A 19606-nucleotide genomic window follows, 5' to 3' on the forward strand; every position below is an offset into this window, starting at 1 on the left:
AGCTTTTTCATTCTTGAACCCCAACCTCAGCACTCTTCTTATGACCCATCCACTTCTGGCAGCAGAGGGATGACCTCAAACTCCAATCAGGAATTTAGGCTTAATTTAGGCAGCTATTCTAGCCGAGATGGTGAAGGGACCTAGCTAAGAGGCTGGAATGTCTCCACTTGCAAGGATCTATCTATATATGAGATTTAGAGGCGACACAGGGCCTCTATTCATGCACCCAATATTTCTAAACAGATGCAATGTCATAATGCAAAGGTGATCTGAATACAAATGAGAATGGTAGGCTCCTGTCTAGATTTCTGGAATCTCCTACACGTGGATTTCTCAGTGCTGGGGTGTGTTTCCCTCCATCTTTCTGTCTGTAACAATTGGCAAAGAAATGCTAGGCCATGAGAAATGCCGTAGCCATCCTCTCTAGATCTGAAAAGACTTGCTTAGCTAGACATATGAAAGCAGAAAGCATTCCTCTGTCGCTCGCCTCTCTGTCTCATCTTTCAAGCCCTGATCCACTCTTGGGAAGAAGTCTTACTGCCATCCACATCCCAAGAAAGGGATGAAGAGACAGGTGAAGTCATTGGTGCATGGGAGCGCAGCATTAAAGTGGCGGCAAAAGGTATTACCCCAGATCTAAGGACATGTTTGCTCTTGTTAGTGGCTGGGACTAGGAATGCCATCACTGGCTGAGCAGGAACGCAGTGGCCATTTATTCTGGATGTTTGCCCTCCCCTGCTCCTCTTGCAATGTTGGAAATAGTGCTGAAACAAACAAACAAGAAAATGGACGAAAGAACTGAAACTGAACCCTGCAACTTCAAATCAGCAAATTAAAAGTCAAAGCCAAGCAGAAGAGGCTCAGAGTCTGGAACCAGCCCCACCCCCCAAAACATCCTAGTGTGAAGAAGTTCTACCAATGAAGCTAAGAGAGATGGACCTTGTAAGCTGCTCTGAGCTCTTCGGAGGAAAAGCGTCTAGTGGCTAGAAAGCAAATGAACAGATTGGCCCTAAATGTGTGCCAGGACTTGGAATTTGAGGCTTGCACAACAATTGTCATGAAGAACACCAATAAATAAATAAATAAATCAGCCATTCTGAAGATTTGCACAAACATTTGTGACCACCTTGATTAAGATCGTTTCTGAATTCCCAATTGCTTTGCTTCAGCAATTGAAACCACACACATTAAAAAATGGTCCCCCTCCCCTTCACTCTAGTGCCCATTCTGGTCCTGCAACTCCAGGTTCAATTTACAGCTTGAAGGCAGTTGCCAGAGCAAGTACATTTACACCCCAGTTTGCTTTTTGAGTCACAAAAGTTTTAACAGCATCTATATGTATATATGTACAGCCTGCAGGAGCTCAACGAGGCCGGTGGGTGGACAGGGGCCCATCTGATGGAATGGAGCTTGCTAAAGGGCTAGAGAGGTTGGATAACTTTTTCCTGTCTCCTTTCTTTCTTGTTGTGTCATCCGATGTATATTCCTTTTTTTTTTTAATAATAATAATAATAAACCAGACACAAGCCCTAGCAGCTTTGCCAAGCTCACTCTCGGCTAGACCCAAAGATCTGCAGGAAAAAGGAGAATATGTAGATGATGTCTAGGTAGATGTTGAGAGCCCCAAAGATGTATTCCTCTGGGCTCATAGCGTAGCGTCGGTTTCCCATCAGGAGCTGTGTGTCAAAGGCCAGGAACTGAGGAGAGAAAACCAAACAGAGGCCAAGGTCAGTGCTGCCATTTTATACATGTCTGCTCAGCGCTGAGTCCCCCTAAGTTCAGTGAGACTTGCTCCAGGGGAAGCGAGTATAGGATTGCAGTATAGGATTGCTAAGTGTGCCGGTAACCTCTCTGGAGAAATCTGTCAAATCAGTTTCGCTTGTTTTCTCTGTTACAATTCCAATTTGCCACATTTCCACGTCTGTTTACATTTAAATGAAAAAAGTCCTGGGCGTTTTTGTGTGCCCACATTTTCCCCTTAATACACATTTATTTATTATTTTTGTATGTAACTTTTGCCCATTAAACATATAAGATAAAGCATTTGGGAGGAATGGAGGGCTAAAAATATAACGACTACTCCTCCTACTAATACACACACTTTTATGCGCATATTCTCCTGATGTATGCATTTTGTACACAATTCTAGGTTGGAGAATGGCAATATCTGAAGGCTGGTGGTGTTTTGGTTTGTATATTGATTCGGAAAGGGCGAATGAGGTAGGGCCAGATGAAGATGGGGACTGAACTGAGTTTCATCCCATCCTTCCTGACCTCCAGAGCTTATGGTGATAACAGTATTGGCATGATACTTCAGCCACCTCCCTTGCTGTTGGTAGGTCAAGTCCACACCCATACCCAGCCTCGACCTCCTTCGCTCTGCTCCTCACCCGGAAAGCTCAGGCAGCTCCCATGGCTTGGATTAAGAGGGAGGATCCTCGCTGGGTGGGTGCCAGCCTGACTTGCCAGCCTGAGCCAGTGTAATCAAGATCTTGCTGCCCAGATGCAACACCTCACTCTCCTGCCTTGTACAAAGGGGAAAAGAGATCCATAAACAGAACTGGAAATGTGCATGCTTCAATGCATTTCCAGTATACCCATGTCCCTATGGCTCTCTGAGCAAATGGAAACAGGAGAAAAGAATTAAAAGGCTCACAATGGGCTACAGAATCCAGTAGATTTTCCCTGCATCTGACTATCTGTTTAAACAACCACCACCACGACCTACCAACGCATAGCTGTCAATCGTCCCCTATTTGGTGGGAAAGTCCCTTATCCCAGCGCTGTGTCCCACTGCTGCCCCTTATTGATGATGTCCCTTAAATTTCCCGGGTATCAAAGGAAGCAGCTCCTCTCCCTCCCTCCCTCCCTGCTGGCCAGGGAGGAGGGAGGCTCCAACTATGTTGCTTGGCTGTGTTGCTCACCCAATAAGGGGTCTAAGAACGACTGGGGGGTGGAGCTTGCATGCCTTGTGCCAATCAAATCGACTGCTTTGCCTGGGGACTCGCCTTTGCTCAGCGCTTCCCAGTGGAGAGGTGACGGTGGTTTTCCTTGCTGCATCCCCTTTGCTGGGTTTCTGCGCTATGGGAACCACCGCTTGAGGCTTCGTTTGGCTGCTGGCTGAGCTTTCTGCCTTTGGCTCGGAGGGGCTCAGAAGTTGAACATACCTGTGTTCTGAAAATCCCTTATTTTGGCTGCTGATCCCTTATTTTCGAGGCTGCTGGTCCCTGATTTTCAAATCTGTAAGTTGACAGCTATGTACCAACATGGCCTACTGCATTCATCCCAAAGGAGGAACACAAGGAACATCACACAACCTTCCTCTATGCTACATGTTTGGTTTTTAATTCAAGGGTGGGGGCAAATTTTGCATTTGTTCCCCCTCCCGCTTTTGCTTCTGGCTTTTCCCACCTGTGGCCCCTGGAAAAGGGTGCTCAGAAAGGAATGTGACCTTCAGCCCAAAATTGTCTACTCTAATGTAAACAGTGCTCTGCGTCCCACTTGTTCTTGCGTCACAGAGCCCGGTTAAAATGCTTGCTGAGGACTGCAGTTCAGATTTGTGGTTTAGTTTCATGATAAGTTGTGGGTTATCCAAGGTCCAAAGGGCAGTTGTTAGAAAGCTCCAGGAGAACAACCCTCTTTTGTTGGGAACCGGAACCTCCAGGCAGGTTTGTTCCACTAAGGTTAACATGGTTACAGAAACACTAGCAGGATCACCTGGTTAACCAAGGGCACTGGGCCATTCCCTTAGACTGGCCCATATCTTAACCTATATTCCCTACCAGTGGGCAAATACTGTATTTTTTGCTCTATAAGACTCACTTTTTCCCTCCTAAAAAGTAAGGGGAAATGTGTGTGCGTCTTATGGAGCAAATGCAAGCTGCACACCTATCCCAGAAGCCAGAACAGCAAGAGGGATTGCTGCTTTCACTGCGTAGCGATCCCTCTGAGATTCAGAATATTTTTTTCCTTGTTTTCCTCCTCCAAAAACTAGGTGCGTCTTGTGGTCTGGTGCGTCTTATAGAGCAAAAAATACGGTACCTAAGTACAGGCTTCAAATATCCCAAAGTTAGACAGTGTAAATGGCAAACTTCTTCAGAGGTTGGTGTTTGAAGGAACATGTTGGCATCCCTGAAAGCACACCTTTTGGGTTAAAAGCAGGATGGGAGAACATTCAGCACTGCATTAGAAATAGGCATATTTGGGGCGATGCTCTCTGATGTTGGAAAGGTAACATGGTGGCTGAATAAAAATGGTTTGGGGGAAGGCCTGACCTGGCCTGCAGGTTCAGCCACACAGAGTGACATCCAAAACCGACTTTTCCATGTTCAGGGAATAAGCCTTTCTGACATGTCAATGATAGGGAGGTTTAAGGGAAATACTACAGTGCACGGGGACATTCTTCCTGTATGCTGAATTGTTGTATGCACTGAGCTAAGCACCGGCTGAACTCTGCCTGCAGTTTGAGAAGGTGGCACACAGTTTCATTGATGGGACACATTTATAACATGGGAAAACACATGTAGCAATGTTCTGAGGATATATGCTAAGACTTCATGCTGCAGCTCAAGCAAGAAGAACCACATGATTAGTTTTAACACACAGGTACATGCAGTTGCACCATTCAGTCTACCAAAGTTTAAAGGTGCTGACCTTTAAGGCCCTAAACAGCCTCAACCCAGTATACCTGAAGGAGGGTCTCCACCCCCATTGTTCTGCCCGGACACTGAGGTCCAGTGCCGAGGACCTTCTGGCGGTTCCCTCACTGCGAGAAGCGAAATTACAGGGAACCAGGCAGAGGGCCTTCTTGGTAGTGGTACCCGCCCTGTGGAACGCCCTCCCATCAGATGTCAAAGAGATAAACAACTATATGACATTTAGAAGACATCTGAAGGCAGCCCTGTTTAGGGAAGTTTTTAATGACTGATGTTTTAATGTATTTTTAATCTTTTGTTGGAAGCTGCCCAGAGTGGCTGAGTAGAAATAATAAATTATTATTATTATTATTATTATTATTATTATTATTATTATTATTATTATTATTATTGCCTTGCTGTGAGATACATATGTCTGCGGGAAAGAGGGGAGGCAAGATGATGAGTTGCTGGTGACGGTGGCAGAGGTAAGCAGCCATGTTGTGTTGCAGCTCTGGTAGTGGGGAGGGTCCAAATGGTGGTGGGTTTGGCAGGATCAGTGATGAGCCTTTCCAAGCCCCTGTGCCCTCAATAGATGCCCAGCCTTGCCAACTTCAGGTGCAGGTGCTGGTGCCCTTGTGCACCAGGACAAATGTCCCTACTTGCTAGTATCTCTTTGAGTTTCCCCTCACTGATGGATGGCTGTCGCCTCTTACCAGCTTCCACCATATAGTTAGAGCCTGGCGACATTCACAGATGTTGTATAAAATGAAGACATTCTCATGTGCGTGCATATATATATATATATATATATATATATATAGAACAGGCGTCAGACTCTGAGACTCCTGCAGCTTCCTGGGAGACTGGCGGAAAAGGCTGCAGGGAATGCTATGCAAGCCCAAGGGAATGTAGGCCGAGCCCATTGCTTATCTCTGCTTCTTAACTTATATAGTGGCCAATTGCTCCCCTCAAGCCCTGAGGACAATTAGCTGTGAAAAGGGAGAGAGCAAAGATAGCAAGAGACAGATAAACAACACGCTCAGCTGATGCAATCCTTTTTTTAAAAAAAAGTATATTCAGGGAAACGGTGCAAAAAATGTGTCTAATAATGAAAGTAACATACAAACCGAAGACTGGAAACATGAGGACCTCAGTAAAAGCAAAATTGACAGATTTATCTGTCCCTATCTTTCCACTCCCACACTCTGATGGTGAGGCAGCAATAGCAAGGGCTGCATAAACACAATTAAGTTTAAAGCACATATACAGCACCTAGCACCCCTCTCGGGAACTGTAGTTTGTTAAGGGAGTTAGAGATTGCAGCTCTTTAGGAGTAAATTTCAGTTCCCATGATTCTTTGGGGGGAAATCATCTGCATTAAATCTATGCTCTGTCCACAGCCAAGGTCTCTAAGGGGATAGCTTGGTTTTCCCATTCTGAACTGAGACAAGTGGGTGTGTTGCCCATCATGGCTGAGACCGAATCCTGAACAGTGAAGACTTGAACACATGGATTGCAGATTGGATTGTATAAAGCACAGATTCGTGAAATACAAAGAGAGGCTCAGCTTGCCTATTTGAAGGAGTGGGGTTAGAGAAGGCTTCTTCTCCCACAAAATCAAAGGAAGCAAAGGATTAAAATTGGCCTGGGGTGGTGGTGGTTCTGTATAAAACAATAAGAATCTTTAGGAGACCAAAAAATAAATAAATGACCCAATGCCTTTTGGTTGATGACATCCTTCTTCTAGGGCGCAGCAAGAGAAACTGAACACATTGGACCTTTAATTGTTTTAGGTAAAGGTAAAGGTACCCCTGCCCGTACGGGCCAGCCGTGTCCGACTCTAGGGTTGCACGCTCATCTTGCTCAAGAGGCCGGGAGCCGGTGCTGTCTGGAGACACTTCCAGGTCACGTGGCCAGCGTGACTAAGCGGCATCTGGCGAGCCAGCACCAGCGCTGCACACGGAAACGCCGTTTACCTTCCTGCTATAAAGCGGTACCTATTTATCTACTTGCACTTAAGGGTGCTTTCGAACTGCTAGGTGGGCAGGAGCTGGGACCGAATGACGGGAGCTCACCCCGCCGCAGGGATTCGAACCGCTGACCTTGCGATCAGCAAGTCCTAGGCACTGAGGTTTTACCCACAGCGCCACCCACGTCCCCCTTAATTGTTTTATATGGACTCAATTGGTGGTGGCGGCTTTGAAAGATGCACTTTCTCCCCAGTACCATTCCTCCACATCTTTTGCATCCTCTGCATGGCTACAAGTGAAAAGCACAGCTGATATTTTAACCTCTGTGAATTCTCACTTCTGGTTGCAGTGAGTCGAGGAAAGAATTGTCTTGAGCTCAGCTTACTTACCATAGTAAATACAATTGCACCCAGCACAGCATAAATGGCCTGGAGCCACGGCACCTACATGGAAAGAGGCAAGAGAGATTGGTCAGCCTCATAGGACAGAAGGATGTAAACATTGCAATCCATGTGGGAGGATGAATGGCTGGATGTTTGTGCATAGTAAGATGCTCTACTGGGTTCCATTTCCAGCCTTTCCTGGAGATGCCAGGTATTGAAACCTGAGAACTGTTAGAATTCCTGCTCCGTGATTGCAGTCATGGGATTGTTGTCTTTCACATGACGGTGTATGTTTTGACTCCACAGAGTGGGAAGTGACGGAGACTGGATGTTTGTGTTACTGTGTTCCGTGAAGTGGGACTTTCCCTTTGCTGTCTGATGCTAGAGAGGGAGGGAGTCATGTTGCAGTGCTCCGTGTGTGTTTATATGTAAATAAAGTAGATTAGCCAAAATGCTGAGTTGCTGAGGTCTGTTATGCGAACTGCAAAGACTCTGAGGATCTCTAAGTGTGCCAATGTCTGTTGGCATCGGTCGCTGTGATGTTCGGGCTGAAGAAAGCTTTTGAAGCTCCCAAACGATCGACCAGGAGGGAGAGAACATGCCAGTCAGGCATGTGTCTCTGCCAGGGTCCTACTCGAGTGTAGGACAAGCTCCTGCCTTGTACTGACTGAAACCATCAGTTTTGATTCCACTGGCTGGCAGCAGCTCTACTGGGTTCCATTTCCAGCCTTCCCTAGAGACACCAGGTCTTGAACCAGAGATCTTCTATATGGGCATCAGATGTTCTAACCACTGAGCTATGGTCCTTCTCTTAGTAGAGGCTCAAGGTACAGGTTAGCTCAAAGTAAAATAATAATAACAATAATAATAGACACCTCCAGAAAGAAGATGGAAAAGGAACCAACAAGGTGTAAGGAAGAGAAATTACTTTTGCATTGTTCTCATTTCATTAAATGGGCTCCCAAGCACAGGCTGAGGACCAAACATCACTTGATAATGGTTTGAAGGGTGTTGGATGATAACTGGAAGCTGAATAAAGCTCTCTTTTTTGGCAGAGACTCCTGTAGTGTGTCAGCAGCAGAATCGTAACCATGTCTACTCTGAAGTAAGTCCTACTGAATTCAATGGGACTTAGACCCAAGAAATGAGGGTTAGGACTGCAGTCTGTTGGGCGGGGGACAGACAGAAACAGTTAACTTGAACTACATAGAAGCATTATTCTCTACTCCCTGTTAATATTTAAGATAAATGTATGACAGGAATGTGTTATACATTTCCTACCCAGCTTGATAATATCTTGGGTTGTATTCAATGTAGCGCTAAGGAGAATGTTCTGTCAATATAAGGATTTCTCCTTGCACAAAACAGAACATTCCCTCCATTCCACCCCACCTCAAAAAAAACAAAAAACAAAAAAAACCTGTTCTGGGGTTTTCCCTAATCATCTGGAGCAGATTTGGGTAGGGTTGCCATACGTCTGGATTTCCCCGGGGTTCCAACAGCAAAATCAGTGTCCAGGGAAAATTTCAAAAAAAATCAGCAAGATATCCAGGTTTTTGCCAACAGAACCAGGAAGTGTGTGTTTGAGTAGTAACAACGACTGCCCCGCCCCCACCCCCAAAAAAGATTTCTACTTTTTGAAATATAGCAACCATAGATTTGGGGATGGTGTGGGGTACATGCAGGGGAAAAAGAAGTGGAAAAATTCCATTGTACTAATGTCAATCCTTGTACAAGCACAGCTATTTAGTTGAATAAAGGTAAAGGACACCTGGATGGTTAAGTCCAGTCAAAGGCGACTATGGGGTTGTGGTGCTCATCTCGCTTTCAGGCCAAGGGAGCCCGCGTTTGTCCACAAACAGCTTTCTGGGTCATGTGGCCAGCATGACTAACCGCTTCTGGTGCAATGGAACACCATGACGGAAACCAGAGCGCATGGAAACACCGTTTACCTTCCTGCCGCAGCGGTACCTATTTATCTACTTGCACTGGTGTGCACCCCATCAGGGGGATTCAAACCTCTGAACTTTCAATTTGCAAGCCCAAGAGGCTCAGTGGTTTACACCACAGCGCCACACGCTGAATATCACCTGGTGAAGATGATGGAAGCATGTATTCACCTGGGTCAGGTTTTAGATAACCATCCAGCACTATGCCAAATTAAAATAGCAAAGCAAGGCCACGACGGACCTGTTTGGTGTTTGCCATCGAGAAGTACATAGTGTCACATAGAACCTGCTTCAGGGATGAGAAATCTCTATTGCAAAGCACAACATTCTCACACGCGTTGACGTTCAGCTTATTCAGGCCTGAATCATGGGTGTGAATCAAAGGACAGATTGTTCTTTTAAGGCAAGATAATCAGGTACTCAGTATGGTTCCAGCCACTTAAGGTCATGGAAAGCCCAGCCCACCCTGGAAATCAAGCAAACAAGCCAAGTCCGCAGTGATTAATGGGGGCTTCAAAACCCAGGCTAACACTCCTTCTTTTGTCAATATCTAGCAGGCTCTCATGATAACTGCAGAACGAAAACTCCCTGATGGAGAATGATTGAAAGATTCTGGCATCTTTGCCCTCTTTCCCATTTCTCCTCCTCCCTGTCATAATCAGTCTTTGCTTCATGAGCAACTGCTGGTCAGGAACAGTAAACACAAGGCGGTGCCAAACCTTGCAGTTGTGTGTGTGTGTCGGGGGGGTTGGGAATGGAAGTGGAGACCACAGCGCCACAATAGAAATGGAGATAAGGGTTAGGAAATTAGCAGGAGGAAACGTGTTTGTTTGGAATAGAATAGTGAGGGCAAAAATGAAGACTTTTGAGCCAGTCTAGCTTAGTGGTCTTGCAGGTAGGATTCCATAGGCTGCAAAAGGAAAGGGGAATGGCCAGAGCCACCTCAGACACAATTTTGCCTAAGAATAAAGGTAAAGGTAAAGGCACCCCTGCCCGTACGGGCCAGTCGTGTCCGACTCTAGGGTTGCGTGCTCATCTCACTTAAGAGGCTGGGAGCCAGCACTGTCCAAAGACACTTCCGGGTCACGTGGCCAGCGTGACGAAGCTGCTCTGGCGAGCCAGCACCAGCGCAGCACACGGAAACGCCGTTACCTTCCCGCTATAAAGCGGTACCTATTTATCTACTTGCACTTAGGGGTGCTTTCGAACTGCTAGGTGGGCAGGAGCTGGGACCGAAAGACGGGAGCTCACCCCGCCGCGGGGATTCGAACCGCCGACCATACGATCGGCAAGTCCTAGGCACTGAGGTTTTACCCACAGTGCCACCCGCGTCCCTTGCCTAAGAATAGAGATGGATAAATCTGTCAATTTTTGTTTCTCTTAGTTTCTCATTTTCCCAGTCTTACGTTCAGCTTTTCAATGTCTGCATCAGTTTCTGAGGTGTGTGTTTTTAAAAATTGTCTGCATGTAAATTCATATGCATTCTCATTCACAATTTTGCCTGATATAATGCACCTTGGTGCAGCATTTTCTCATACGGCACATGTTATCTTGGGGAGGCGGTGAATACCATTTGGTTTTTCCATCCCATGTGCAGATGGAGGAGAAATTCTTTTTGGTTTGCATTTTAAAGCAAACCTACCTAATTTGCACTTCCCCAGATTCAAAACTGACACCTCTTTGAATCTGGAACCCACCAAAATGGGTGCATTAGTGTGCATAAAACACACTAAGTACTGAAAACATGTTAAAAATGCACTAAAGTAGAGACAATAGCTAGGGAAAACATGCGAATTAGGCAAAATTGCATACAAAAATATGCATGCTAGGAAACGTTTAGGCTAGAATGCCAATGAATTTCCACGATTTCTTCTTCTTTTTCATTGCACACTGATGCAGAAATGTGGAGAAGTGAACTTAACATTGGAAAAATGAGAAGCAGAGAGAAACCAAAATGGACAGATTCACCTATCCCTTTTCACTTTCTTGAAACAGGCCCAAGCAACTTTCTCCTGTTTTTGCTTTGTAGTTTAGGTTCTGAAGGTTGGGCAGCAGAGAACTGGTAGCAAGCAGAGGGTTGACTTAAAAGCCCATTTCACTCCTGTTCCAATGCTGTGATTCCATGTAGATTAAGATTTAAACCAGGTAACCAACATGGTGTTCACCAGATACCGTATTTTTCGCCCTATAGGGTGCACTGGCCCATAGGGCGCACCTAGTTTTTTGGGGGGGAAATAAATAATAAAAAAATTATTTCCATCCCCCAGCCATGGGGCTGGTGCGGAGGAAGCCCGAGCTTCCCCCGACCCCAGCCCCCAGAACAGGCTGCTATCCGCAAGCCTTTGGAGCCCGGCAGGAACTCCCGCCGCGCTCAGAAGGCTTGCGGATAGTTGCCCGAAGCCCGGGGTGCGCTCCAGAGCGTGCCCCGTGCTTCGGGCTGCAGGCTGCTGCTCGCAAGGCTTGCGGATAGCTTCCTGAAGCCTGCATTGGCCCCATAGGATGCACACACATTTCCCCTTCATTTTTGGAGGGGGAAAAGTGCATCCTATAGGGCGAAAAATACAGTAATGTTGGGCTATAATTTCAATCAGCCCCAGCTAGCATGGCCAGTGGTCAGGGATGATGGGAGTTCTAGTACAGCATCATCTGGTTGGGTAACATGTTGACTACTTCTGTTTTCAGCAATTTTGAGTGCTCTGGCCCTGAACCTCACTGTCCCAGTGAAATGACACATTCCCATGTGCGTATATTTTTGCTAGTAGAAACAAGATGAGACTTACATATTTGAAAGGAAGCAGAATGGCCAGGATGATCCCGCTAAAAAACAGCACCATCAGCATCACGAACAGCACGCCCTGGCAGGAGGTGAAATCATACTGTGGGAGGAAAGAAAAAGGTCATCACTATATCTGTGTACCCCAAATGAGTATATTCAATGGCACCCAACCAATGGCACGAGGTACTCACATAACCAAACACATACAGCCTTTGCCAGGCAATCGCTACTGAATCTTGTATGCAGATGGACGCTCATCCTTCTCAAGTTATATCTCATGCCTTGAGATCCCTTCACTTAGACTCAGACAAGCTCTCCATCACATCTAGCTTTTTGACTATATGAGCCACAATATCCACCTTGGCATGTGTTGGGGAGATTTCAAGAGATTTCAGGAAGCCTTGTCCCAATACAATCCAAACTCAGACCCTTCCAAATTAGAACATAATGTATCTCATATTGGTGTTTGCCCCGGTCACTTCAGTTTATAGAGAATTCAGAGTTTCAATGGGCTGTTCGTGTTTTATGGAGATTGATTGATTGATTGACTGATTTAAGTTGCATACTGCCCTATACTCATAGATCTCAGGGCGGTTCACAGCATAAAATTCTGTTCTTCAACCATTAAGATTCCCAGAGTGACTTGCAGATTACGAATGAAAAAAGGCAGTCCTCAGTAATGTCTAAAAAGGCTTAATGCAATAGCAAAATGGATTGAAAGGAAGGAACAAATAAGCAAACCCGGAGGCTGAAGGTGCCCCCATACCATCTCAGCTCCCTTTTTAAACATTTCATTTTGCTGCATCTTGCTGGTGGTGGCTCTCTCCTCAGTAGAAATGGCAATGGTGCTTCTTCCAGTGACAGGTGGCTGCCATTTTTTATATCCAGATGTCTCCTTGAACAATACTATGTTAACATGTGGTGTTATTCTAGGAATACATCTGAGGTGGGGAATGAAAGCTACCTGCTCCTGGCTCTGGACTTACTAATTGTAACTGTAGCTTATTCTTGCCGTGTTTTGCCCCCACCCACCTGAAAATTGCCAGAATGACCCTCCCAACTTCTCCTTCACCTGTAAACGGAGTGACAAAATTTAGGATGCCCAACCCTACTAAGACACATTCACTCACCTTGGTTTGGAAGCTGAATAAGGTGACAGAGAGGCATACCAGAGCTGTTATCCCCAGGCACAGAAGGACTGACTTGGTGTTGTAGTAGCTGCAAAATGAAAAATGGAATGGAATGGTTTTAGAGATCCAAACTAAGACATCCGCCTTCGGAAAGGACATGTGCTATAGTTCTCAGAAGCCTGAGACACATTTGGTTTAGAAACTAACTCGAAACTTTGGATTCTGATAAAGTCATTAAGTAGGAAGAGGGAATCCAACTTGTATATGTTGCTCAGGAGCACAAGGAACAGATGTTGTCAAAATATCTGAATTCTCCGCATTCTGAGGAATAGGGCCTCATAATGATACCTCATAATGATGTTAGAATTCCTGATCCATGATTGCAGTCATGGGGTTTTTGTCTATCACATGATGGTGTGTGTTTTGACTCCACAGAGTAGAAAGTGATGGAGACAATATGTTTGTGTTACTGTGTTCTGTGAAGTGGGACTATTGTCCTTTGTTTATTTCTCTTTGCTGCCTGATGCTAGAGAGAGAGGGAGCCATGTTGCAGTGCTCCGTGTGTGTTTACATGTAAATAAAGTAGATTAGCCAAAATGCTGAGTTGCTGAGGTCTGTTATGCGAACTGCAAAGACTCTGCGGATCCCTAAGTGTGCCGATGTCTGTTGGCATCGGTCGCTGTGATGTTCGGGCTGAAGAAAGCTTTTGAAGCTCCCGAACGATCGACCAGGAGAGAGAAAACATGCCAGTCAGGCATGTGTTGCTACCAGGGTCCTACTCGAGTGTAGGATGAGCTCCTGACAACCTCTACATATGCAATTATGAGGCTACCTTATACCAAGTCAGACAATTGGTCCATCTAAACCTGCCTTGTACATGGCAGCCAGTGGTGCTTATTCAAGGACTTGGGTCTTCCCCAGATCTGGCACCCAAGCTTTTCTAACTGGAGAGGTCAAGAAGGGATCCTAGCATCCCTCTGCATGCAAAGGCAGGTGCTATGTCACTGAGCCACAGTTGCTGACCTCAGAGGAATCTCATTGGACAGGGACTCTGAGAACCACATGCTGGAAATAACATAACAGGGATGCCCAACATCACCTTCCCACCTGCCTTGTGAACTTTCCAAAGACACAGATATAACTAATGATAATAAAGTTGGTCATGGCTGGACAAATGGAGCTGAGCTAAGTGAATCTTTAGCCTGCACCCAGCAAAGCAAAAGTATTTCCCCATCTTCAAGTGTGGTGATAAAAACTAAGAAGAATAGAAGAATGCACCCATTGAAATCTAATCCTAAACATGACTACTCAGAAGAAGAAAGCCCTATTTAATTCAGTGCTTACTCCCAGGTAGTTGGGGTTAGGACTGCAGCCTTAATCAAGAACAGCCCAAATTGGCATACTATGCTTTTCTTTTGTATTCACAACAGCAGAATATCTTGCTGCAATGTGTTGATTGCTCTACTAGATACTGTGACCAGCTAATGCCTTTGTTTTGTCCTTCCAGTACCACTGACAGGCCATCAGACAAAAATAAAACAATGAAAATTCATGATGCACCTCTGCATGAGATTGTTACAGCATGGTGGCAGAGAATGACAAATGTACATGACTTGGGCCACAAGTAGGAATGGAGGGGAGAAATGATTCAGTTCATGCTTGAAGCTGAATCTATCAAATCTGCACTATCCAAAACAATATGAGAACCTCAAGCAGCAAAATGGAACATGCCAACTTTGGGATAGAGAGTGGTGTGTGTAAATAAGCATGCTCTGACTTTCTAATGAAACATCAGAGGGTAAGGCCAAAGAATGAAATCTCCCACATAGAAGAAATATGGCAAGTATGCAGTCTCTTCTTGTGACCAACCTACCTGGAGATCATCCCAGTCAGATAGGCCATGGAAAGAGTCTGTGGAAGGAAAGACACTTAGTTAACTTCAGAAGCTGGAGCTGAGTGTTAGGGAAAGAGGCGCAGCCAGATGTCACCAGAAGCGCATGCTCTTTGTCCTTTCTGAGGACAAACTCAAAGAACCTGTGACCCACCAAGCAATAATAGTACATAAAGGATAGATTTACACTGGGTAGTTTCTTCCTCTGTGGTGTCATAAACAGGCCAAAAGCCAAAGAGAACTATTCATTTAATAGTTGCATTGCAGGGGGAATTTCAGATGGTGCAATTTTTTCCTCACCCCTGCATGGCAATCTGTGCTGCCAAAATCCTTCAATCTATTCAACTCTTGAAGGTGCATAACCCCCAGCCTTCTTTGCTGCTGGGCACTCTAACTAAGGCACTGTTTTACCCAAAAAAATTACAGTACCCTTTGTCTACACCAGGGGTTGTCATCCTGGTCCCTACTGCCCACTAGTGGGTGTTTCAGGATTCTAGGTGGGCGGTGGGGGGTTCTACGGCACAAGCTGAATCCTCCTTCCATCGAGCACTGGGGGGCAGTAAGGAAATTTCACCATCAAGAAAGATGAATTAGTGGGTGGTAGGTATAAAAAGGTTGACTACCCCTGGTCTACACCTTTCTGATTTGGGGGCTTCCTGGTGTTCTTGGACTCCAACTCCCAGCAGCCCAGAAAGCACGGTCAATGGTCAGGGATGATGGGATTTGTGCTTAATCAACCAAAGATATTGCTGGACTACAGCTCCCATCATTCCCGACCATTGGTGGGGGCCGATGGGAGTTGGGAGTCCAAAACATTTGGAGGGTTCCAGGTTGGCCAAGGCTGCTTCACAGAGTCAATGGTTTCAGACTTTGGCTTTCAGCCACTGGAAATGGACAGACAACTTTAAGAACATGACGTGAGAACATAGGAAGAGTCTTGCAGGATCAGGCCAATGGTGTATCATCATCGTGTTCTCACAGTGGCCAGCCAGATGCCTGTGGAAAACCTTCAAGCAGGAATCAAGCACAAGAACATTTCCCCTCCATTGGGTTTCCAGCAACTGGCAATCAGAGGCATAATACGGAGACAGATCACAGCCATCATGGCTAATAGCTCCATGAATTTGTCCAATCCTCTTTTAAAGCCATTTGTGTTGGTGTCTATCACTGCCTCCTGTGGGATTGTGTTCCATAGTTTAACCATGTGCTGCATCAATAAACACTTTCCTTTTCTGCCCTTATTCTTCCTTTGGCTTCCTGTTGAACATGCGGTCCGATGCTCCTGTAAAATCCCCCTTAAAGGTAAAGGTAAAGGGACCCCTGACCATTAGGTCCAGTCGTGGACGACTCTGGGGTTGTGGCCGAGGGAGCCAGCGTACAGCTTCTGGGTCATGTGGCCAGCATGACTAAGCCGCTTCTGGCAAACCAGAGCAGCACACAGAAATGCCGTTTACCTTCCCGCCGGAGTGGTACCTATTTATCTACTTGCACTTTGACATGCTTTCGAACTGCTAGGTTGGCAGGAGCAGGGACCGAGCAACGGGAGCTCACCCCATCATGGGGATTCGAATCACTGACCTTCTGATTGGCAAGTTCTAGGCTCTGTGATTATTTAACCCACAGCGCCACCCGCATCCCTAAAATTCCCCCTTAGCTTAGCACAAATCACAGCACCAGGTAGACTACTTACAAAGATGCTCAGGAGGATCAGGTTCCATGGGAAGTACCTCCTATGAGTTAAGTGAAAGGGAGCCAAGAAAACACTGTCGTTACTCAAAGAGCATAACCATTAGAAGGAAAATTGCACAACTGCATCTTGCATAATCAGATAATTAAAGCAGGGCGGATAGAGTAGCAGGGCAATAACATGCATACAATTCTACTGGGTAACTATCACTCAAGAGATGTTCTGGAGCGCAAATGCTTCTCTTGCTGATTCAACTTAACTAAGGGTTATGCCACCTATTCAGATGTGCCTTTTCAACAGTGGCTTGCGAGGTGTGGTTTATATCAAGCAAGCATTTCTTGGCATGGAAATGAACAATGTCACTCCTTTGCTGCTGCGAGTATAAAAAGGTAAAGGACCCCTGACAGTTAAGTCCAGTCGCAGATGACTCTGGGGTTGTGGCACTCATCTTGCTTTACTGGCTGAGGGAGCTGGCGTATAGCTTCCTGATCATGTGGACAGCATGACTAAGCCGCTTCTGGCGAACCAGAGCAGTGCATGGAAATGCCGTTTCCCTTCCCACTGGAGCGGTACCTATTTATCTACTTGCACTTTGATGTGCTTTCGAACTGCTAGGTAGGCAGAAGCAGGGACCGAACAACGGAGGCTCACCCCATCGTGGGGATTTGAACCGCCGACCTTCTGATTGGCAAGCCCTAGGCTCTGTGGTTTAGACCACAGCGCCACCCGTGTCCCTTGTGAGTATAGTATCTGCTAAAAGGGCAAAGCAGCTAGGATCTGGATGGAAAGAGGGATTTGGAGGGCATAATACCCAAGGACATCAATATACTGAAAAGCATTGGCATGTTCAGTGGGGAAAATGAGATCTTCCTCCCTTCCTCTTCTTTCCAATTCATAACTATAGCAGAGCATTTTCCTCACTGTGGCATCATTCAGAAAAGAAGGTCTATTCTCCCTGTGCAATGCAAAACCAGAATCCAGGCCAGTGATGCCTAGTTCACTACATGCACCACAAGCCAAACTGATGAGCCATTATCTCCGACTTGCATCAGCACCAACCACCCCTGCCAGGGAAGAAGGGGTGAGTGAAGATCTACATCAAAGTGACAGCTAGAAGACCAGCTAATAATAACAATAACAATAACAATAACAATAACAATAACAATAATTATTATTTATTTATTTATTTATTTATTTATTTATTTATACCCCACCCATCTGTCTGGGTTTCCCCAGCCACTCTGGGCGGCTTCCAATGAAGTATTAAAATACAGTAGTCCGTCAAACATTAAAAGCTTCCCTAAACAGGGCTGCCTTCAGATGTCTTCTAAAAGTTTGTACTGATATGAGAATATCCAAATGTCCAAGGTGACACAGATCTCTGCCACAAACAAGACAGAAAAGGAGAGGCACAGAGAACCCAAATCCCCTTTCTCTATCAAATGCACTAAAAGTAGGGTTTTACCTGGGTCCAGAGCAGCAAGCCAGGATCAAGTAGGTAATAAAGAAGACGGCACTGCAATGAGAGGGGTGGGGAGGGGGAGAGAGAGAGAGAGAGGTGAACCAAGTGGGGTGGGATTGCAGATTCCCCATTCAGGGCATCTGGTTGGCCACTGTGAGAACAGGATGCTGGACAAGATGGGCCACTGGCCTGATCCAGCAGGCTCTTCTTATGTTAGCTTTCCTGGTCTTACCTGGAGATACCAGGGTATTGAACTTGGGACCATTTGTTCTACCACTGAGCTATAGCCCTTCTTGATGTTTGGTCAATGCAGGGATGGGAAACTCTTGTAGATGTTGGACTACAACTGCCTCCCACCCCCGACCATTGGGCCATGCTGCCTGGGGTTGATGGGAGTTGCAGTCCAACAACATCTGGAGAACCACAGGCTCCCCATCTGTGGTCTAATAGGGAGAAAGAAGAGGATCTATGACTTACTTGGCACTTTAGCTCAAGCCTCTCAAGTTCCACCTTGAACCCCAGCCTACATCCCAGAGGGCTAAAGGCTACAACAGAAACAGAAAACACCCTTCTTAATGGGCTGGGGGGGGTAATGGTCCACACAATCAACCAGTTCAACCTGGTGGAGAATTATTAGTGACTGATTGAATAGGGAACAGGACGTCAACCTTCAGAGAGTCTGTGCGAGAGGAAAACTTCTCCAGGTATTTTTCCACTATGTGAAGGGCTGTAGAGTGTAACCCTAAACTGTTTGCCGTATTGTCACCTTCTCCCTGGTGGGGAGAAGGCTTGTGACTGAGAAGACAGGTTCCACTTACATTTGCAACAGTGAGGCTGAGGCATGTGGTCAGGCTGGGAAATAAAAACAGCCATGGGGAGGGGGTGGAAGTACTTGAGTTGCCATGCCCCACCCCTTAAAACTGGTTCTTTTTAAATGAAAGTGTATTTTATTTATTTTGCAAACCTAAGCAGATTTGCATAGCAACAACAACAACAAATAAGACTCCCTCCAACCCTCCACTCCCAGAGGGCAGATTTGCACCTAGGTAAGATATGGCTTCGGTCCAGCTCTAGATTTTCACAAGCATCAATAAAGTAATGGATTGAAAGTGTCGCTCCCCAGTGTTCCGTGTGTTCTTGGTGGGCGAAAGCCATGTTCAATGGATTGTGCGTATTGAATAAAACCAAACCATGTTGCATAGAAGCGGGGTACTCCTCTTTCCTGTATGATGCTCATGTTCTAAGGTGGTTAACCCTAAACTTTACCTCTGAGCTACATGGCCCTCCCCCCAGATTTTTTCTTCAGTGCTTTCCAACTACCCATCCTTGGTTACACCTTGCCTGTTGCTTCTCTAGTGCTGTGCCAAGAAAAGCCAGGCTGGCATTAACTGCACACACCGGCATAGTGGCGAAGCTACCTGCTTCGGCACTGGGAGGGGCATACATCTGGGGGCATGGCTGGTGCGCATCCCAGAGGGCGTGGCGTGCATCCCAGGGGGCATGGCACGTGTTGGGGGTGTGCGCGGCAAGCACCAAGCATCCCAGGGTGCTTGGCAAGCACTGAGCGTCCCAGGGGCGGGGGCGGCCATGGCCGTGATGTCACACACCCCCGGAAGGCCCCTGGGGCAGACCACCACCCTGCCCCCACCTTCGTCCGCCAATGCACCTGCACCATCTCCCTTACTTTGTCTCACTGATCCTGCATTTCGCTGCTATTTTGC

At 46.2% G+C, this 19606-nt stretch overlaps 1 protein-coding gene across 2 annotated transcripts in view; it reads right to left on the reverse strand.

The window, feature by feature from the left end:
- Positions 1 to 1500: 1500 nt before the first annotated feature.
- Positions 1501 to 19606, reverse strand: part of FAIM2 (Fas apoptotic inhibitory molecule 2) — a 39196-nt gene continuing 21090 nt past the window's right edge. For both annotated transcript variants that reach the window (XM_053372345.1, XM_053372354.1), the window contains 7 exons: positions 17889 to 17939; positions 16427 to 16466; positions 14719 to 14756; positions 12846 to 12933; positions 11720 to 11815; positions 6997 to 7050; positions 1501 to 1697 (listed from right to left, as the gene is read on the reverse strand). In XM_053372345.1, coding sequence (XP_053228320.1) covers positions 1548 to 1697; positions 6997 to 7050; positions 11720 to 11815; positions 12846 to 12933; positions 14719 to 14756; positions 16427 to 16466; positions 17889 to 17939 — 517 coding nt within the window. In that variant the 3' untranslated portion in view covers positions 1501 to 1547. The remainder of the gene's footprint in view (positions 1698 to 6996; positions 7051 to 11719; positions 11816 to 12845; positions 12934 to 14718; positions 14757 to 16426; positions 16467 to 17888; positions 17940 to 19606) is intronic.

The sequence above is a fragment of the Podarcis raffonei genome, chromosome 2 (genome assembly GCF_027172205.1).
Source record: "Podarcis raffonei isolate rPodRaf1 chromosome 2, rPodRaf1.pri, whole genome shotgun sequence".
Taxonomy (NCBI): domain Eukaryota; kingdom Metazoa; phylum Chordata; class Lepidosauria; order Squamata; family Lacertidae; genus Podarcis; species Podarcis raffonei.